This window comes from Alternaria postmessia (assembly GCF_024291825.1).
Source record: "Alternaria postmessia strain BMP 2775 chromosome Unknown scaffold_4, whole genome shotgun sequence".
Taxonomy (NCBI): Eukaryota; Fungi; Ascomycota; class Dothideomycetes; order Pleosporales; family Pleosporaceae; genus Alternaria; species Alternaria postmessia.
Window position 1 is genome coordinate 272,006 of NW_026260077.1, and position 15,325 is coordinate 287,330.

Here is a 15,325-nt window from a genome sequence, read left to right on the forward strand (position 1 = left end):
ATGTGTACCTGATCGGCCGTGTTTACATGCCCGCTACACACCACGAGTGGTTTGCCTTCCTTTCGCGGGGCCCGGGGCCGACCTACTTGCATGACTTGCATAGTAGCGTAGACATGAGTGGCAGGAGGCAGATTACCATTGTAACAAACAAAGTTGCGGATGATCGCAGGTGCTCTTATCGCGACGTGTGATAGGGCGCGGGGTGCATGGGCTTGGGTGTAGATCGTCATCTTGATTGGCGCTCTAAATGAAAACTCCGAGACCGTACCGGCGCTTCCTGCGGTTCGGGACGTTATCCATTTGCGTGATCGAGTAGAGCGAATGGAAGATAAGGAATAGTAAACGTGAGATGGAGGGGACCGAAGCACTTAAAATGATCTAGGAGGTAAGAAAGTAGTTGAGATGGATTGATTGGTAGTTGCCCCGCTTCATGCTACACGTGAGGCCAAGCATCGGTCTTGGCTGGAAGAAGAAAGCTGTTAGCCTCAACAGGAAATGCCAAGCCATAATTGGTGAAGCGTTGTCAGGATGGCGCAGACCCTAATATACACAAGTTTTGGGTATTGAGCTGATGCTGCAAAGCGAAGACTTCTCAATGCTTTGAAAATTGTGCGACGAGCGCCGAAGAAGATGAGACATGTCGGCGGCTCGGGAACAAGCCGGGCGAGACCGGAGCTTGGTATGCCAACCCTTTAGTGCTGTGTTGGACACTTTCTTGTGAGAACTGCCGTTTCGAGTATGTTGGCAGCGACCTCGGGGCTTAAAGACTTGGCTGACGGATCGATCTCGAGTTGGAGGTAAGACTAGGCCTATACTGCTACCACACAGGCACTCGTGAGACGCACAATGTAGAATACCCCTGTGTCCATGTCGACCACCATATGATTTAGACTTGTGCGTGCAAGCCGGTGATGGCGGGTATCATGCAGCGAAGTCAAAGTTCTTGAACGCTTCTTTGAACTTTTCGACATCTTGCTCTTCCTGGGCTTGGGTTTGTCCACAGTTCTTCCAGTCGACGCGGTTGTCTAGCCTCAATAGCTTTGCCAATACTTCACGTCCGAATTGATTATGGAAACGAATCTTCTCGTCAAAGCGCATAACGTAGCTCGTCTGCTTGTCAGGATCATCTTTTGGATTCCACACCAAGACCCTGAAGAAGTCGCTTGTTTCTTCGAATCCATCTCCAACATCTTCTTTCTCGAACTTTGGCCAGTGTAGATTCTCAGCCAGCGCTTTGAAGGCAGCTTCGACGAGTCCCTTACTGATGAGATCCGCACTTACTGGGAGATACTGCCAATGCGTGTGTGGTAAGCTGGATTTGCTGGCTTCCCAAGTGACAGAGCCATATTCGGTGTCCGCAACGGACTTAAGCATGCTGTTCATCGCGCGTCTGTAACGCTGCATCTCTGCGTAGGTCGCGTGACGTTCCTCCTCTTCCATGGAGCCGAGCGTGGCTTGGTGCGAGAAGGGAATAATGAGCATATGGCTTGGGAAGCCAAGTTTGGGATATGTCTGTGATGCTGGTAAGGGACCTTTTGCTGTGGTCAGGTAGGAGTTTTCGCCGATTGAAGCCACCAAATGTGTCGCAATGTTTTCGTTTGCTAGGCAGAAGAAACACTCTGATGCTGTAATTGGTCCGCGGGACTCGCCCTTGCGTCTTTTGTTGCCTCTCCGGCCACGACTTCCGTCATCGTAAACAAGGTGCTGTTCGCGGTGCTCCGGTGCTCCCCGCTTCTTCTCCGAGAGGGTCACAGGGCAAGCAGTTGAGCCAGTTGGTGGTGAGACAGGATGGCTTGCTGAAGGCTCAAGAGAAAAGGCGTATATCCATTTCTGCTTATTAGGGTTGCCAAAGGAAGCGAGACTAATGAATCGAGTGACTGGGTAGAGGTTGTCAGTGTCATCACTCGGTTGATGGAAGAATGGCTCCCGTTCGTAAAAGGTGTTTCCTGACGTTGAGAAGTGGTACCTGGGCTTCAGTATCACGTCTAGATCGGCGATGCACTGTCGCATGGACGGCTGTACCTCCGAGTTGAACTCGACCTTGGAACGCTTCCGGATGCCCTCTGGCCACTCATTGGTGATCAGAATGTCGGCTGTGGTTGCTCCTCGTAGAATTTTCGCATCCGTCTCGGTGTAGAATGGCAGGTACTTGTCTTTGGACTGACCGGCAATGATGTTCTGGTCAAGTTGCCCGCCTAGCGCGACGATGCGGATTCCTTCAGACGTCTTCATAGTCGTCCGCTTCCCTAGAAAGAAGAGGTTGTGGCATACCTCGTCTTCTGATTCTAGTTTTTGACCTACTGCTGGCGGGAGTGGATGGTTGCCAAGAGCGAAATATGTTGGCAATGGTACGTCGATGCTACCGTCCACGAGTGCCTGCACATCGGCTGCATCCGTGCCTTCAGCCTCGAGTGAACCTGCAAACAGATCGCCTGCAACGATGGCAAAAGCGAAGTTGTTCTTCGCGTGCAACGCGCCCAGCTTCTGGAAGACGGTCTTGAATTGGCCGTTGACGCCGCCAACGACGACACTGCACGCGTCAGAAGGATATAACACGCTGACATTGCATTGCACTTACATTTTTGAGGCCATTCCGAATGACGTAGCCGGTGAATCAGCTGATGCTTGATGTGGTAGCACACGCGATCAGAACGTAGTTTCGCGACTTTTGAAGCTTGGTACGGCCGTGTTGTCTTGGATTGCCTCTTGTTTTGTGCTGATATTATCCCAATACGTCGGGCGTTGGACTGCAGACGCGTGGTGTTGAGAATGGGTGATTGGCGCGTCGGAGACCTCGGTGGTGCCAGGGTCCAGCTTTTTTGTTAGCGCAAGGAAATTCTAGTGGAGCATCATCGAGTGCAGAGACAGCCACAGCGCGGCCTTCAACACCACACCACCCACCACACTATGGCCGCCATGTCACGGGGCCCTACCACCAAGCCGGCTGCAAAGCCCAAATCCAAGGTAGCAAAGCCGACGCGCCCCCAGAAAAGAGTCAAGGGCGGCACCGAATCGACGCGCAACCATGTCTTCAAAGGCTTCACCCAGCGCATTGCCCAGCTCAAAATCGAGCCCATTCGCCGCGGTCGCAGCACCATCCTCGACGATGCCGAACTCGAATCCACATTCTCCTACTTCCGCGACTCTTTCATGGAGTGGAGGGAGCTCAACATGTCCGAAGGCTTCACAACTTTCGCCCGCAAAGTCGCGCCACTATGCGACAGCCTCCCGCAGGTCCTCCACCACAGCGATCGCATATTCGAGCTACTCGTAGAATACATTGAAAAGGGCGAGAAATTTAGCCAAGAGCCGCTGCTTAGTCTCATGGCGCATCTGGCCCACGACCTGGGTGAAAGATTTGAGAAGCATTTTGAGAAGGCAGTCAAGACGGTGTCCCACCTGGCAGCTACACACGCTGACGTCGAGGTGATAGAGTGGGCTTTTGGCTGTCTCGCATGGCTGTTCAAATACCTCTCGCGACTCTTAGTGCCGAACCTACGCCCGGTCTTCGATCTGATGTCGCCTCTGCTCGGTAAGGAGCGCCAGAAGGCCTTCGTGTCTCGTTTCGCTGCCGAATCGCTCAGCTTCCTTGTCCGCAAAGCCGGTGCTGGCTACCACAGAGACAAGACGCCGCTCAGAACCATCATAAAGCACATATCAGACCAGCTCAAGGACCAGCAAGAGTCGGGCAAGGACTACGCTTTCCAACAGGGTCTCATGTACCTCTTGACTGATTCGCTAAAGGGCGTGCAGCGAGGGTTCCACTCGAGCGCCACGGCCATATTGCAAGAGCTCCTAGCAGAGACATACAACGAAGAGCACGTCCAACTCCGAATACCGCCTCTCGAGCCTGTGCTGACTGGTGTCGTGACCGCTGCGATCCACCATACGGATGCTGAAAACTTTGGGCCTTTGCTTGAAGTCATTCTTGCACAGATCGATAAGACATCTGCCGACACACAATACATGGGCCTTTCATCTCGCCTGCTACTGGTCGCCTGTGGTGTACGACAGGGTGACCGCATCGATAATTGGCAGCCTGTCTTGGTCTTAGTCAGTCGTTTGCTCGACTCAATAAAGGCATCCACAGTTCTGGATTCTGTTGATGCATGGGAGCTCTTGTCTGTTGTCTCCGTCGTATTTCAATACTGCACTTTGGATGCAGCGATTCCCCATGAAAAACTACTTGAAGAGCTTAGTCGTGGCTTATGGGAGCCATACTTCCTACCTTTCTGCAACCTGTTTGCGGACCTAGGAGTGGAGAGATTCCGGACGTTATTACTTCCATACTTCAAGAGGTTCATCGCACAGAAAGCACACGAGCACGGGTCACAATTTTGCGCTATCCTTCCTCGACTGTACGACAATGGTGCACTAGCAAATGGCACTCTCCAGCCATCTGAGCACTGGCAAACGAGCTTACACGAGCCGTTCGACAAGCTTGTTGCGTCTGCACGCGGTGGTGCTGATCCGGACCACGAGACTTACTACTGTAATGCTTTGTTAGGCGCCATAGAGACGCTTCGCATAAGCAATGACAAGACGCGCGGAATATGGAATGATCTTGCAGAACTGCTTAGGAACGCCGTAAACATCGACAGCGCAAAACCCCGACGAACCACGGATATCTTCGCTACCGGCAATGGTTTCCAGTTTCTCATCGGAAAAGGCGACAGTGACGACTTGACAGCAAGTCTGTGGCCCGCGTTATGCCAGGCATCCACTACATATGGCCATTCTGTAGCCTTTTGGCGCGCGCTCCTAGGCTTGTTACAACGAGAGAAGACCAAGCTTGACATCACCGGTTCGCATATGGAGCCTCTCAAGCGAACTCTTATGCAATGCTTGGGTTCTCCATCGCATGATCTGAGACTCATAGCCATATGCATTCTACAGATTATCGCAGAACAGAGCGAGGAGCACCAGAACATCCTACACATCGCAATGCTGATCGAGCAAGCACCACTAAACCTCGAGACTCAGAGATCCATTTCGATGCGGATAGGGCAGATCGCAAAGTTGTACTCAGGTGTATGCTCCGCCCATTGGGTAGGGGAGGCCATACCCGCATTTTGTCTAGGACTGCTACACGTTCGACTAGCTTCGGTCTGGGACGATAGTTGCACTGCTCTAAAGAAAATATGCGAGACGAAAGAGGGGGAGGGCTTTGTCACTCAAATGGTCTTCGACTGGCTGACTGCTGCCGATGCCAGCGAGAGTGCTACTGAAGAATCCCAAACGGCCTCTTCACAACGACCCTACGCCACCGAATTCGAGTGTACCAACCTCATGCAACTACAGGACCATATTTCTAATATACAGTCTCAGACTGACAGCACTGAAGAGCAGCTCGAGATTCTATTCAAGGACAACCATGCCGAAGTACCTTTCCACAACCCATTCAGTAGGACGCAGGCTCTGAGAGTCTTGAGTTCTTTGCCGCACATTGCTGAGAAGCGGTCGCGCCTTCTCGTACCTGTACTCTTGAACTGGGCGCTAAACCAAACGACGCCGGAACCCGAAGATGTCCCCTCTGCTGAAGAGGATGTCGGTGCTGCCGCTCAGCATCGTTGGGCAAGAAAAGACCAAAAGGCAATGCTTTCGATCTTCGCAAAATTCAACAACCCTAAGGTTCTATACCGGACCGATGAAGTCCGTGAAGCCCTGCTTGCTTTGCTAGGCAACGGAGACATTGAGATCCAAAAAGCTGCACTGAAGGCGCTTCTCACCTGGAAAGACCCCGCTATCGTGGCATACCAAGAACAACTGCTCAACTTGCTCGACGATGAGCGTTTCCGTGACGAGCTGCCGATCTTCCTCAGTGAAGGAAAGCTCCAAGACACCGACGTGGATCAAGTACTTCCAATAGTATTACGACTACTGTATGGCAAGGTTATAGCTGGCAAACGGGGACTTGAGTCAAAGAGGAAAGCAGTTTTCGTCGGCCTCAAGAACAGATTCGGAGATGATGCCATACATCAATTCTTACAGATCGCTTTCGGGCCTCTTGGTCATATCTCAATCTTGAAAGACTCCGCAGTTGATGAAGAGCTGTTGCAAAAAGATTTGGTTGATGCACGAAAGCAGGTCGGTATGCTGAACCTACTGGACGATTTGCTGAGTACTTTTGCAACCACATTCGCGCCATTCGCTGGAACCGTTGTGGATCCCATCTTGTACTCCGCCATCAAAGCATCACGAGAACTATCAAAGCCCAACGATAATGAAGACGACGAAGGTCGTGCAACGAACACGTCCTTGCTGAAGACTATAAGGCAGCGCGCGTTGCAGATTCTAGGAAGGCTGTTTGAGAACTGCCCAGACTTTGAATGGAAGTCGTACACGGGTGCTCTCGTCAAAGAGATGGTCGACCCTAGGCTCGAGCATTTGCCCATTGAGACGGCTCAATCCGTCTCTGGACTTCTACGATTGTTGGCGGCATGGTCGAAATCGAGCGCTACGGCCCCATTTCTAGTAGAGTTCAACCCTGCCATACTACACAAGGTCATCGACTGCCTTGAGGTACCCTCAGCCAAGGATGATGTCAAGTGCTTTGTACTGAACGACATCATCCGGAACATTGTTTCTCTTGTCACTGTTGAAGACGAAGTGCCGACGACGGACTCAAAGCTTCTACGGAACCGTATCCACACGGACATCATCCAGCCGTACTCAACTGCGATACTTCACCGAGTTGGTCAACTACTTCGCCAAAGTCCTAGCAAGGAAGTGCTTGAAGCTGGCGTACAAACAGTCGCGGATCTAGCCCCTCATGTGGTCGGTGCCACGGAGTCGCGTAGCATGATCGAGATCGCAACTTTCCTGCTTCGCCAGCCTTCAAAGCGCGTAAACCCGCGAACCAAGCTGGGTCTACTCAAGATTCTTCATGAATTCATTCAGCGTTGTGACAGTCAAGGTCTGACTGAGCTTTTCGACACAATCTACGATGCGATTTGTCCCATGTTCAGTTTCGTTCAAGATCGAACAGCACGGGCCTTGCTTTGCGATGTTCTCCAGGACCTTTCGGACACCAGCAGCGATCTCGTGGTAATTTCGAAATTGTGCCATGATCTTAATTCTTTCGCTACTGGACGCATCGACGAGCCGGATTTCGAACGCCGTTCCCAAGCTTTCAGTGCCATCAATGAACAAGGCTATCAGTCCTACACGCTCGCACAGTGGAAACCTCTAGTCTACAACATGCTGTATCTAATCAAAGACAACGACGAGCTCAGCATTCGGGTGAATGCTTCCTTATCTTTGCGTCGCTTCAGCGAGGTATCGTCAAGCGAACCGTTCAGAGCTTTTATCTCAGCAGCCGTTCTACCTGGCATCCATGCCGGTATGCGGGAAAACTCAGAGCTTGTGCGGATTGAATACCTTGCTGTCCTTGAGCATCTGGTCAAGACACACCCTGACTGGGCTCCTGTGGCGGACCTGCACGTGCTCCTTTCGGAAGATGATGAGGCGTCGTTCTTTGGCAACATTCTTCACATCCAGGGCCATCGCCGACTGAGAGCCCTGCGCCGCTTGGCCACAAGTGCGTCTCACCTGCGCGGTACAAACATCTACCACGTCCTCATCCCGCTTCTCGAGCATTTCGTCTTCAACAAAGGAGATGATGAGGCTGCGGATAGTCTTCTAGGAGAGACAATCAAAACACTCACGTCGTTGACTGAAGGTCTCGAGTGGCCGCAATTTCGTTCTTTGCTCAAACGTTATATCGGCTACTTGACGAGCAAGGAAGATCTGCAAAAGCCGATCATCCGACTAATCGCTGGTTTGATGGACGGATTGAATTACGCAGCACGCGCCAAGGGATACATTGCGAAGGCCGCGTCTGGAGAAGATGACCAGGTTGCTTCTGAGGATGAGGAGGATCCGGACGCGATGGATGTCGACAAGCCTCTGTCGACCTTAGCCAAAACCCTCCCACAACAGGAAAAGCTGAGCGTCGATCTCATCAACAATTTCTTGCCCGATCTCACCAATTTCCTGCATAAGAAGGATGAAGCCACTGTCAGTCTACGAGTGCCAATCGCAGTCGCAATTGCGAAGATCCTTTTAGTGCTCCCACCACTTGAAATTGAGACACGCTTGCCAGGAGTTCTTCTAGACATCTGCTATATTTTAAAGAGTCGTGCGCAAGAAGCACGTGATATGTCGAGAAACACGCTCAGCGACATCGCTACATTAATGGGTCCGGGCTACCTTGGGTTCATCTTGAAGGCTTTGCGAACTGCGCTTCAGCGAGGTTACCAGCTCCACGTTCTTTCGTTTACTCTACACTCGATTCTAGTCAAGCTTGCCGATCAAACCAACCCAGGTGATCTCGATTACTGTTTAGCGGATCTAGTTGACGTGGTAAGTACCTCAACGGAACAATTCACACTGGAAAAAACAAACTGACATTGGATATAGGTCATGGATGACACCTTTGGTGCTGCAGGTCAAGAGAAGGACGCAGAAGAGTACATCTCGAAAATGAAGGAGGTCAAGAGCAGCAAGTCATTCGATTCCATGGACATCATAGCACGATCAGCTACACCCGCGCACATTATCAAGCTTGTGCTCCCAATCAGGTCTCTCCTGATCGAGAAGCTCAACGCCAGAATGGTCCAAAAGATTGACGAGCTTCTACGACGCATTGGACTCGGTGTTCTACAGAACCCAACAGTCAACAACAGAGATATATTGGTGTTTTGCTATGAGCTCATTCAGGAAGTCTACGCCGCGAACACTTCCACCGAGAAGAAGGCTAAGATCGATCCCAAGAACAAGCGGTACCTGATCAACAACCGTGGCGCAGCGAAGTCCGGTGCGAGACTCAGCACAAACTCGTACTTGTACAAAATGATACGCTTCGGTATGGACATTCTCCGGACTGTGCTCCGCAAGCACGAAGACCTCCAGACACCCCAGAACCTCGCAGGCTTCCTTCCGATTATCGGCGACGCAATGGTACAAGGACAAGAAGAAGTGCAAGTTTCGGCTGTCCGACTTCTCACAACCATAATCAAAGTACCTATGACGGAGCTCGATACGAACTGCCCCGTGTACATCGACGAAGCGATGCGCGCCATCAAGGGCGCACTCTCGTCCAACACGGAACTTGCGCAGGCTTCATTGAAGCTGGTATCAGCTGTTCTACGTGAGCGACCGAATGTACAAATCAAGGAACGAGATATCGGACACCTACTCAAGCGCATGATGCCCGACTTGGACGAGCCAGATCGCTCGGGTGTCAGCTTTGGTTTCCTCAAGGCTGTCATGAATCGACATATCGATGTTCCTGAGATGTATGAAGCCATGGACAGGGTGGCCGAAATGATGATCACCAACCAGACGAAATCCGCACGCGACATTGCCCGTTCACACTTCTTCCAATTCCTGACTTCGTACACGCAGAGCGAGAAGCGCTTCAAGAAGCAGATCGAATTTCTCCTCAAGAACCTCCGATACGAGCATGTAGAAGGCAGGCAGTCAGTCATGGAAGCACTCGACCTCATAATCGGAAAGGCGCTGCCCCGCTTCCCAGAGAAGGCACAGGACGAGTATCATGGTATCATGTTCCTGCCGCTGATCAACACTGTGGCCAACGATGACTCAAGCAAATGCCGTGAGATGGCCAGCTTACTTATCAAGAGGCTATTCCAACATGCCAGCGACAAGCGACTGCAGAGTTTCGCGGGTGATCTCAAGAGCTGGTTGGAACAGGACGAAAACGTTGGCCTGAAGCGTCTTGGTATTCAATGTTTCGGTTTCTACTTCGAGGCGATGGAGGAGGATGAAGAGCCGAAAGAACTTACATACGTTCTTGACCGACTGGACTCAACGATCGACGAGTGCTTAAAACGCCGTGACGAAGACGACTGGGAGTTGCTATACTACTCTCTCACTCTGCTCTCCAAAATCTGTAAGAAGTACACGGACACCATGTTCGCATCGAACAAAGACAGCCTCTGGACGGCGGTGCAGGCCAGCGTAACCTACCCGCACTTGTGGGTCAAGCTGAAAGCTGCAGAGCTCCTGGGTACATACTTCGCGCATCTGGGAGTGTCAAACAAGGACTCTGGTCTCGAGGCGTTGCCCCTCGAAGGATCAGGCGGTTTGCAGCTAGCGGAACAGAGCATGACACAGCTCTGCAATGCCTTCCTAAGAAACCTGCTCAACCCGGAAGTCTCAGAACAGCTCTGCATGCAGAGTGTGAAGAACATCGCTTTCCTGGCCCGATGCCTTGCTGTCAACGGCGCTAAGTGGCATTGGCAAAAGACAGATGACGATGAAGAAGGAGGAGAGACTGTGGCTCCAACGAACGGTGATACAGCGGCCACAGACGATGAGGAAGATTTTGGCGGCTTCTCACCTCCACCCGAGACCGCAAAACCCAAGAAGACGGAAGATGCTCCACCAGCAGCCATCCACCGCCTGATGATCCGGCTCTCGGGTATCGTCCGCAAAGACAAGAGCACCATGAACGCGAAGACGGCCATCATGAACCTTTTCGACACTATCGCTGCCAAGTTCCCTCTCGAACCTCTATCTACATCCCTCCCACATCTTCTTACTACTCTGTCAACACTCACCGACGCCACTGCGACTTTCCCCAAGTCCTCCGCTGCCCTCGTCTCCAATAACGCGCCCAACGACCCGTACAAATCTCTCGCCGACAAGGCACGCGAGGTTATGAACACATTGCAGAAACGTCTCGGTACGCAAGAGTATCTGAATGTCATGGCTGAAGTGCAGAGAGGCGTCCGCGAGAGGCGCGAAGAGAGGAGGAGAAAGAGGAAGGTCGACGCTGTGTTGGATCCAGAAAAGGTTGGTAAGGAGAAGAGGCGGAGACATGATGTTAAGAGAGTGAAGCGGAAGGAGAGGAGTGCTGAGGAGAGAGGAAAGCGTAGGGGTTGGTAGGCTGAATTCGTATCTGGAGACGATGGGCTGTAGTGGGTGTTGTGTATGCATTTTCATGGCGTTTTGGACAAGGATAAGCAAAAGTTCAGCATTTCAGTGGGGGATAGGGGCATAATTAGTGAGGATGTTAGATTGCAAATGACATGTGATACCCTTCATTACTGCTCCTGTTGCCGCAGATTGACGTTGTAGCCAATAATGATGCTTGCTCATCGCTACGAGCTGTGCTATTGAGTAGAATATAGCCCCCAATAGTGTCCTCTGTCGCAAATTTTCTGAGCAGTCCGTTAACGATGAGTCCAGGACCGAAAGGGATTGGACACTCGAAGTCCATTAACGAGTGCCAAATTGATCGTTTGGGGTCGGCGCATGAGGTTTTTTGATCGAATGATCTCCCAGGCTAGATTCTTCCGCATCATCCATGCTTCGAACAGGCTGATCAGGGCACGTCCGTGACACCAAGCCATACTCGACGCCAGTAATAACTTTCTTTGTACTTGACGTATGGCTAGGGTTTTCAGTATTTGACGATGGTTGTGGGGGTGAGTGTCGTTGCGAGTGACCTGAACGAATCGGTTGATCAAGCGCCTCCAGGCCGTTTGGTGTTTGCCTCTTGTGTACGTTCATTTCGTCTTGTATCATTTTTCTCGTCTCTTCATCGCTAAGTTCTTCGAGAGTCAACTCCATTTCTGCCTCTATCTGTTCAGCCTCCTTGAACAGGTTGTACCTTCTTAGCATTGCGACGACCAACTGCTGTGTTGAAACAACATCGCCAATATCCCACTCAATGCAGCCTTCAGCAAGTGCTATAGCTTCTTGTGCTAACCAAAACCCATTTACGTGGTTTCCGATCCCGATGTCAGCTTCAGCCTTCTGTAGGGTTTTTTCTACGTCTTTTGCCGCAGGACTCTCAGCCTCTGACCTTGGGTACGCAGCGGACATTCCTGAGACAACTGAAGTGGACAGAATACAAACAAGCAACTAAAGGCCGTCGGCACTCCAGTTGTATCCCGCCAAACATAATAGAACCTGGTTAGATGCCTCGGTTATTGTAGATGCCCGACCACACCATCTCTTGTCTATGATCGGGCGGTATCGCTGTTTCTGGCTAAGGGTTGGCGCACTAGAGCTGCATGTAGCCAGCCATGCTGATCCATTTGGCAGCCTGCACGGTTGTATCTCAGCCTTGGGTCACCCACTTTCGTCTTACCCCACTGTGATATGTGTGGGAGATGAATGTATGTATAAGCCTACTTTCTATGGGGTGGTAGCAGAGGATTTCGTTGGTCACAAATATCGTGAGAGTCACTACATCTCGGAAAGTGCGCTGTGTTTGTGTGCTTGGTTGGTTGTCGCCTGTCAATAAAGCGTTGAGATCGGTAATGTGACCCCTGGCGTGAGGGCGTTCGCCCACGATCTTCGGTAGGTATGCTCGATGCCCATGTGCTTCCTCTAAATATTTTACCTATCTCGCAAATTTCGTTACGTCGGAAGCTACAGTTAGCCTCCTAATGACTATCGGCAACTTATATGCACTGCGTTGTTCTAGGTGCCTGATGAACTGCAAGCGCAACAAAGTTTCCAAGGTTCTCTTCACCCTTTTAGGTCACATAGGAGCAATAAGTTTCTGGAACAACTCTAGACATCCGTAGCACGGGCTGTCATGTGTGTTTGGTTCATTTCAACACGAAAGTGTTCTGAAGCTTCTTGACGCGCCCCAGATCTTGCACAGCTTCCCCATTCATCTTCTGGTGAATGTAAGTTTCACCAATCAGTGTGAATACGCCAGCGGCTTCAAACGAGCCACACACTTCCAGGTCCTCAATCTTCCTGAGAACCACAGGTACCGAACAACCACCGATGATGCATACGACGTCGCCTTTCTTGCACCTTTCGGGGGCTAGCCCGTACACCAGATCATCCCCAAACGCTGCTCCCAATTTCAACTGTATGAAGCGGCGCCTCCAGATGACGCTCTTGGCCCTCTCCAGATATTTCGAGGTCATGGTGTCCAGCGGAGTATCCGAAAGTGATCTGTTGGTGTTCAAATCGCCTTGGCTATTGACGAAACGCGAGTCTTCAAGGCAATGGAGACATGCTCGTTTATACCATTCCGGGAGGTTGTTTCCATTCTCAGTCCGATCAGCAACCAGTGTTCTCCATAAACTATCGGGAATGACATTCTTCTTGTCTCCTCTCAGCATCGCTATCCAGTCGCCCGGTATGACCCCCTCTCGCATTGTGTCAGATTTTTTCTCAATAGTACCCAAAATGAATCCTGGAACACTTAGGTAATCAGCGTGCTCCATATGATGCACTTGCTCCTTGCCCTCTTGTATGTAAAGCCCTTGCAAAGATCTCGAGTTTTGATGATTAAGTGGGCGTGCGGGATCGGCCAGTTCTTTGATAGTATTGAGTCCATTAGGCTTGGTAAAGGCTGAGAGAATTGAGTTCCAGTCGTTGGTCTTGTTTATCTCCTTCTTTGCTGAGATCGCAGGCGCAGTAATAGAGCGCTTGTGGCCCTTCGTCGGAGAGGCCGGGACTGATGTGACTTCCCCGTTTGTAGACGTGAAGTTAAGACTGTCGGTCGATCTGGGGCTAGGCTCTTGAACAGCATCACGTAATGAGAGCTCATCAAGAGCGTCGACGTTTGGTGGATTCTGGAATCTCGCTGTCGGTAAGGACGGGGAGCTGGTATCTCCGTGCGCGTGTGCGCCGTTGACCTTAGATGAGATACTAGGCATAGGAACATTACCCGTTGACCACCGTGTTTGCGCGCTTGGAACTCGTACTTGTGAATCCTTTTGGCTGAGATATTCGTCTAGATTAGGGTTCCAAGTTCCTGAGGCATTATACTGCTTCCATCTTCGATGTGGGGAAATAGCAACGAAATTTTCACCATTCTGTCTCTCGTGAGACGTGCCTGGCAAACCAAAAGGAGCATTAGTAAGGTCTGATATCCAGGAAGGTAGTTGAACTCTTTCGCGTGAAGTGTCAGTCACTGGTGGAGCCCAATGCCGACAGATGATATCTCGAGATCTTGATCTCTCAATGCAACGATGCACGAATGCAATGAACAGCCCTGGTGTGCCTTTGTCGTTGTTTGCGCTGAATTCAAAGTCTTCTAACCCAGGTGAATCGTGCGCGAGTGCCCGTACTGAATGGATAACGTCCTCGGGAAACCTAGCTTGAGATTGTTGGAATGTGCAAACAAGTGTCTCAAGATCAAGGAGCTTTTCAGCGATTTCTCCTGTAGAAAATTTCCGGTAGACGTGTGTAAGCGACTTGACCAGTTGAGTTGCACTCAAATTTGATATCTGCGCAAATATGGGCTTTGGGCTGAAGGCGCGCTCGATCATTGCTTGATTTTCCTCCAGAATCGATATAGCGACCGCGAGATCATCCCAGTGCACTACGTTGTGTCCGCAGTGAACCGAAGCGCTTCGTGCTGATGCAATTTCTTGGATTATCCAACGACGACTGAACCACTGCGTTTTCTTTAGGGTTTCAACGAGGTTCATCCACTGTCCTGTTGTGGCTTCATCAACAATACGAAGGCATGCTTCGAGCTCTTCGAAGTTGCTGATTTTGTGGACGAAGCTGAGAGCTTTGCTTGATTGCTCATCGGGATCCCCAAGCCATATGCATACGTTCTTAGCGCAGTTATAGATCTCACTCATCATGGACAATTGCCTGTTCTTCTCCGCAGCTGCATATGGCCTATCCCTTTGATCTATGCATATAGCATCCACCCAGAGACTGACAAATTGTGTGGTGTGGCGCAGGTGCTTCAAAGCTTGATGCAGATTGGACCGGACGGGAAATTCCTGAGCCGGTCCACAATGAAGTTGGCCCATCTCGTCAACCGTAGCGCGATGAATGGAGATAATCTGATCAGCTTGACTGTCGCCCCAACAATACGACAGAGCTTCGAATTTGTTTTTCACTCGAGCCAAATCCACGACATATAGGTCGCATACCACGGTTTCATCGAAATTCTCCACGCGCTGTGGATGGATACGTAGGAGCCTAATTTGCTGGTGGTTTTCTTTGAGATTTAGGCCCTCGTAGCTGAAAGATTTCGTAGCCCGCTGAACCCGTTTGGCTTGCTTGACGCTGGGATGGTTGAAGTACCTCTTCCAGAGATCCTGGCCTCGGTATTGGGCGCGATGGCTGGGTGCTCCTTGCCTGGCAATCCTGTCTTGTGGCTCGTCGTTGTTTCCTAGCAGGAAATCTTTTAGCTTGCGGTCGTATACAGACATTCCGCTGGCCTCGCCTGCCACTAGACGTTCCATGACTGGAGGTGGTTGCTTGTAACTGTCAGACATGAGGATGCGCTGAAGATTTGGGCTCCGCGCTCTGATTCCGAATATGGGGCGAACAAGTTATATAGCGAATGCGTCGGGCTGAG

The 15,325-nt window shown here is 51.0% G+C and overlaps 4 protein-coding genes across 4 annotated transcripts; 1 reads left to right on the forward strand and 3 right to left on the reverse strand.

The window, feature by feature from the left end:
- Positions 1-921: 921 nt before the first annotated feature.
- Positions 922-2,592, reverse strand: J4E82_001121 (uncharacterized protein; the record flags this gene model as incomplete). The annotated part of the gene is made up of 2 exons (XM_051727438.1): positions 922-2,530; positions 2,579-2,592. The coding sequence occupies 2 exons, from the start codon at positions 2,590-2,592 to the stop codon at positions 922-924; spliced, it is 1,623 nt and encodes a 540-aa protein (XP_051592751.1).
- Positions 2,593-2,907: 315 nt separating this feature from the next.
- J4E82_001122 (uncharacterized protein) lies at positions 2,908-10,914 on the forward strand (the record flags this gene model as incomplete). The annotated part of the gene is made up of 2 exons (XM_051727439.1): positions 2,908-8,364; positions 8,422-10,914. The coding sequence occupies 2 exons, from the start codon at positions 2,908-2,910 to the stop codon at positions 10,912-10,914; spliced, it is 7,950 nt and encodes a 2,649-aa protein (XP_051592752.1).
- A 333-nt stretch (positions 10,915-11,247) lies between these two features.
- On the reverse strand, positions 11,248-11,856 carry J4E82_001123 (uncharacterized protein; the record flags this gene model as incomplete). Its single annotated transcript, XM_051727440.1, has 1 exon — positions 11,248-11,856. One exon carries the CDS (start codon positions 11,854-11,856, stop codon positions 11,248-11,250), a length of 609 nt encoding a protein of 202 aa, XP_051592753.1.
- A 734-nt stretch (positions 11,857-12,590) lies between these two features.
- On the reverse strand, positions 12,591-15,242 carry J4E82_001124 (uncharacterized protein; the record flags this gene model as incomplete). Its single annotated transcript, XM_051727441.1, has 1 exon — positions 12,591-15,242. The coding sequence occupies one exon, from the start codon at positions 15,240-15,242 to the stop codon at positions 12,591-12,593; it is 2,652 nt and encodes an 883-aa protein (XP_051592754.1).
- Positions 15,243-15,325: the final 83 nt, after the last annotated feature.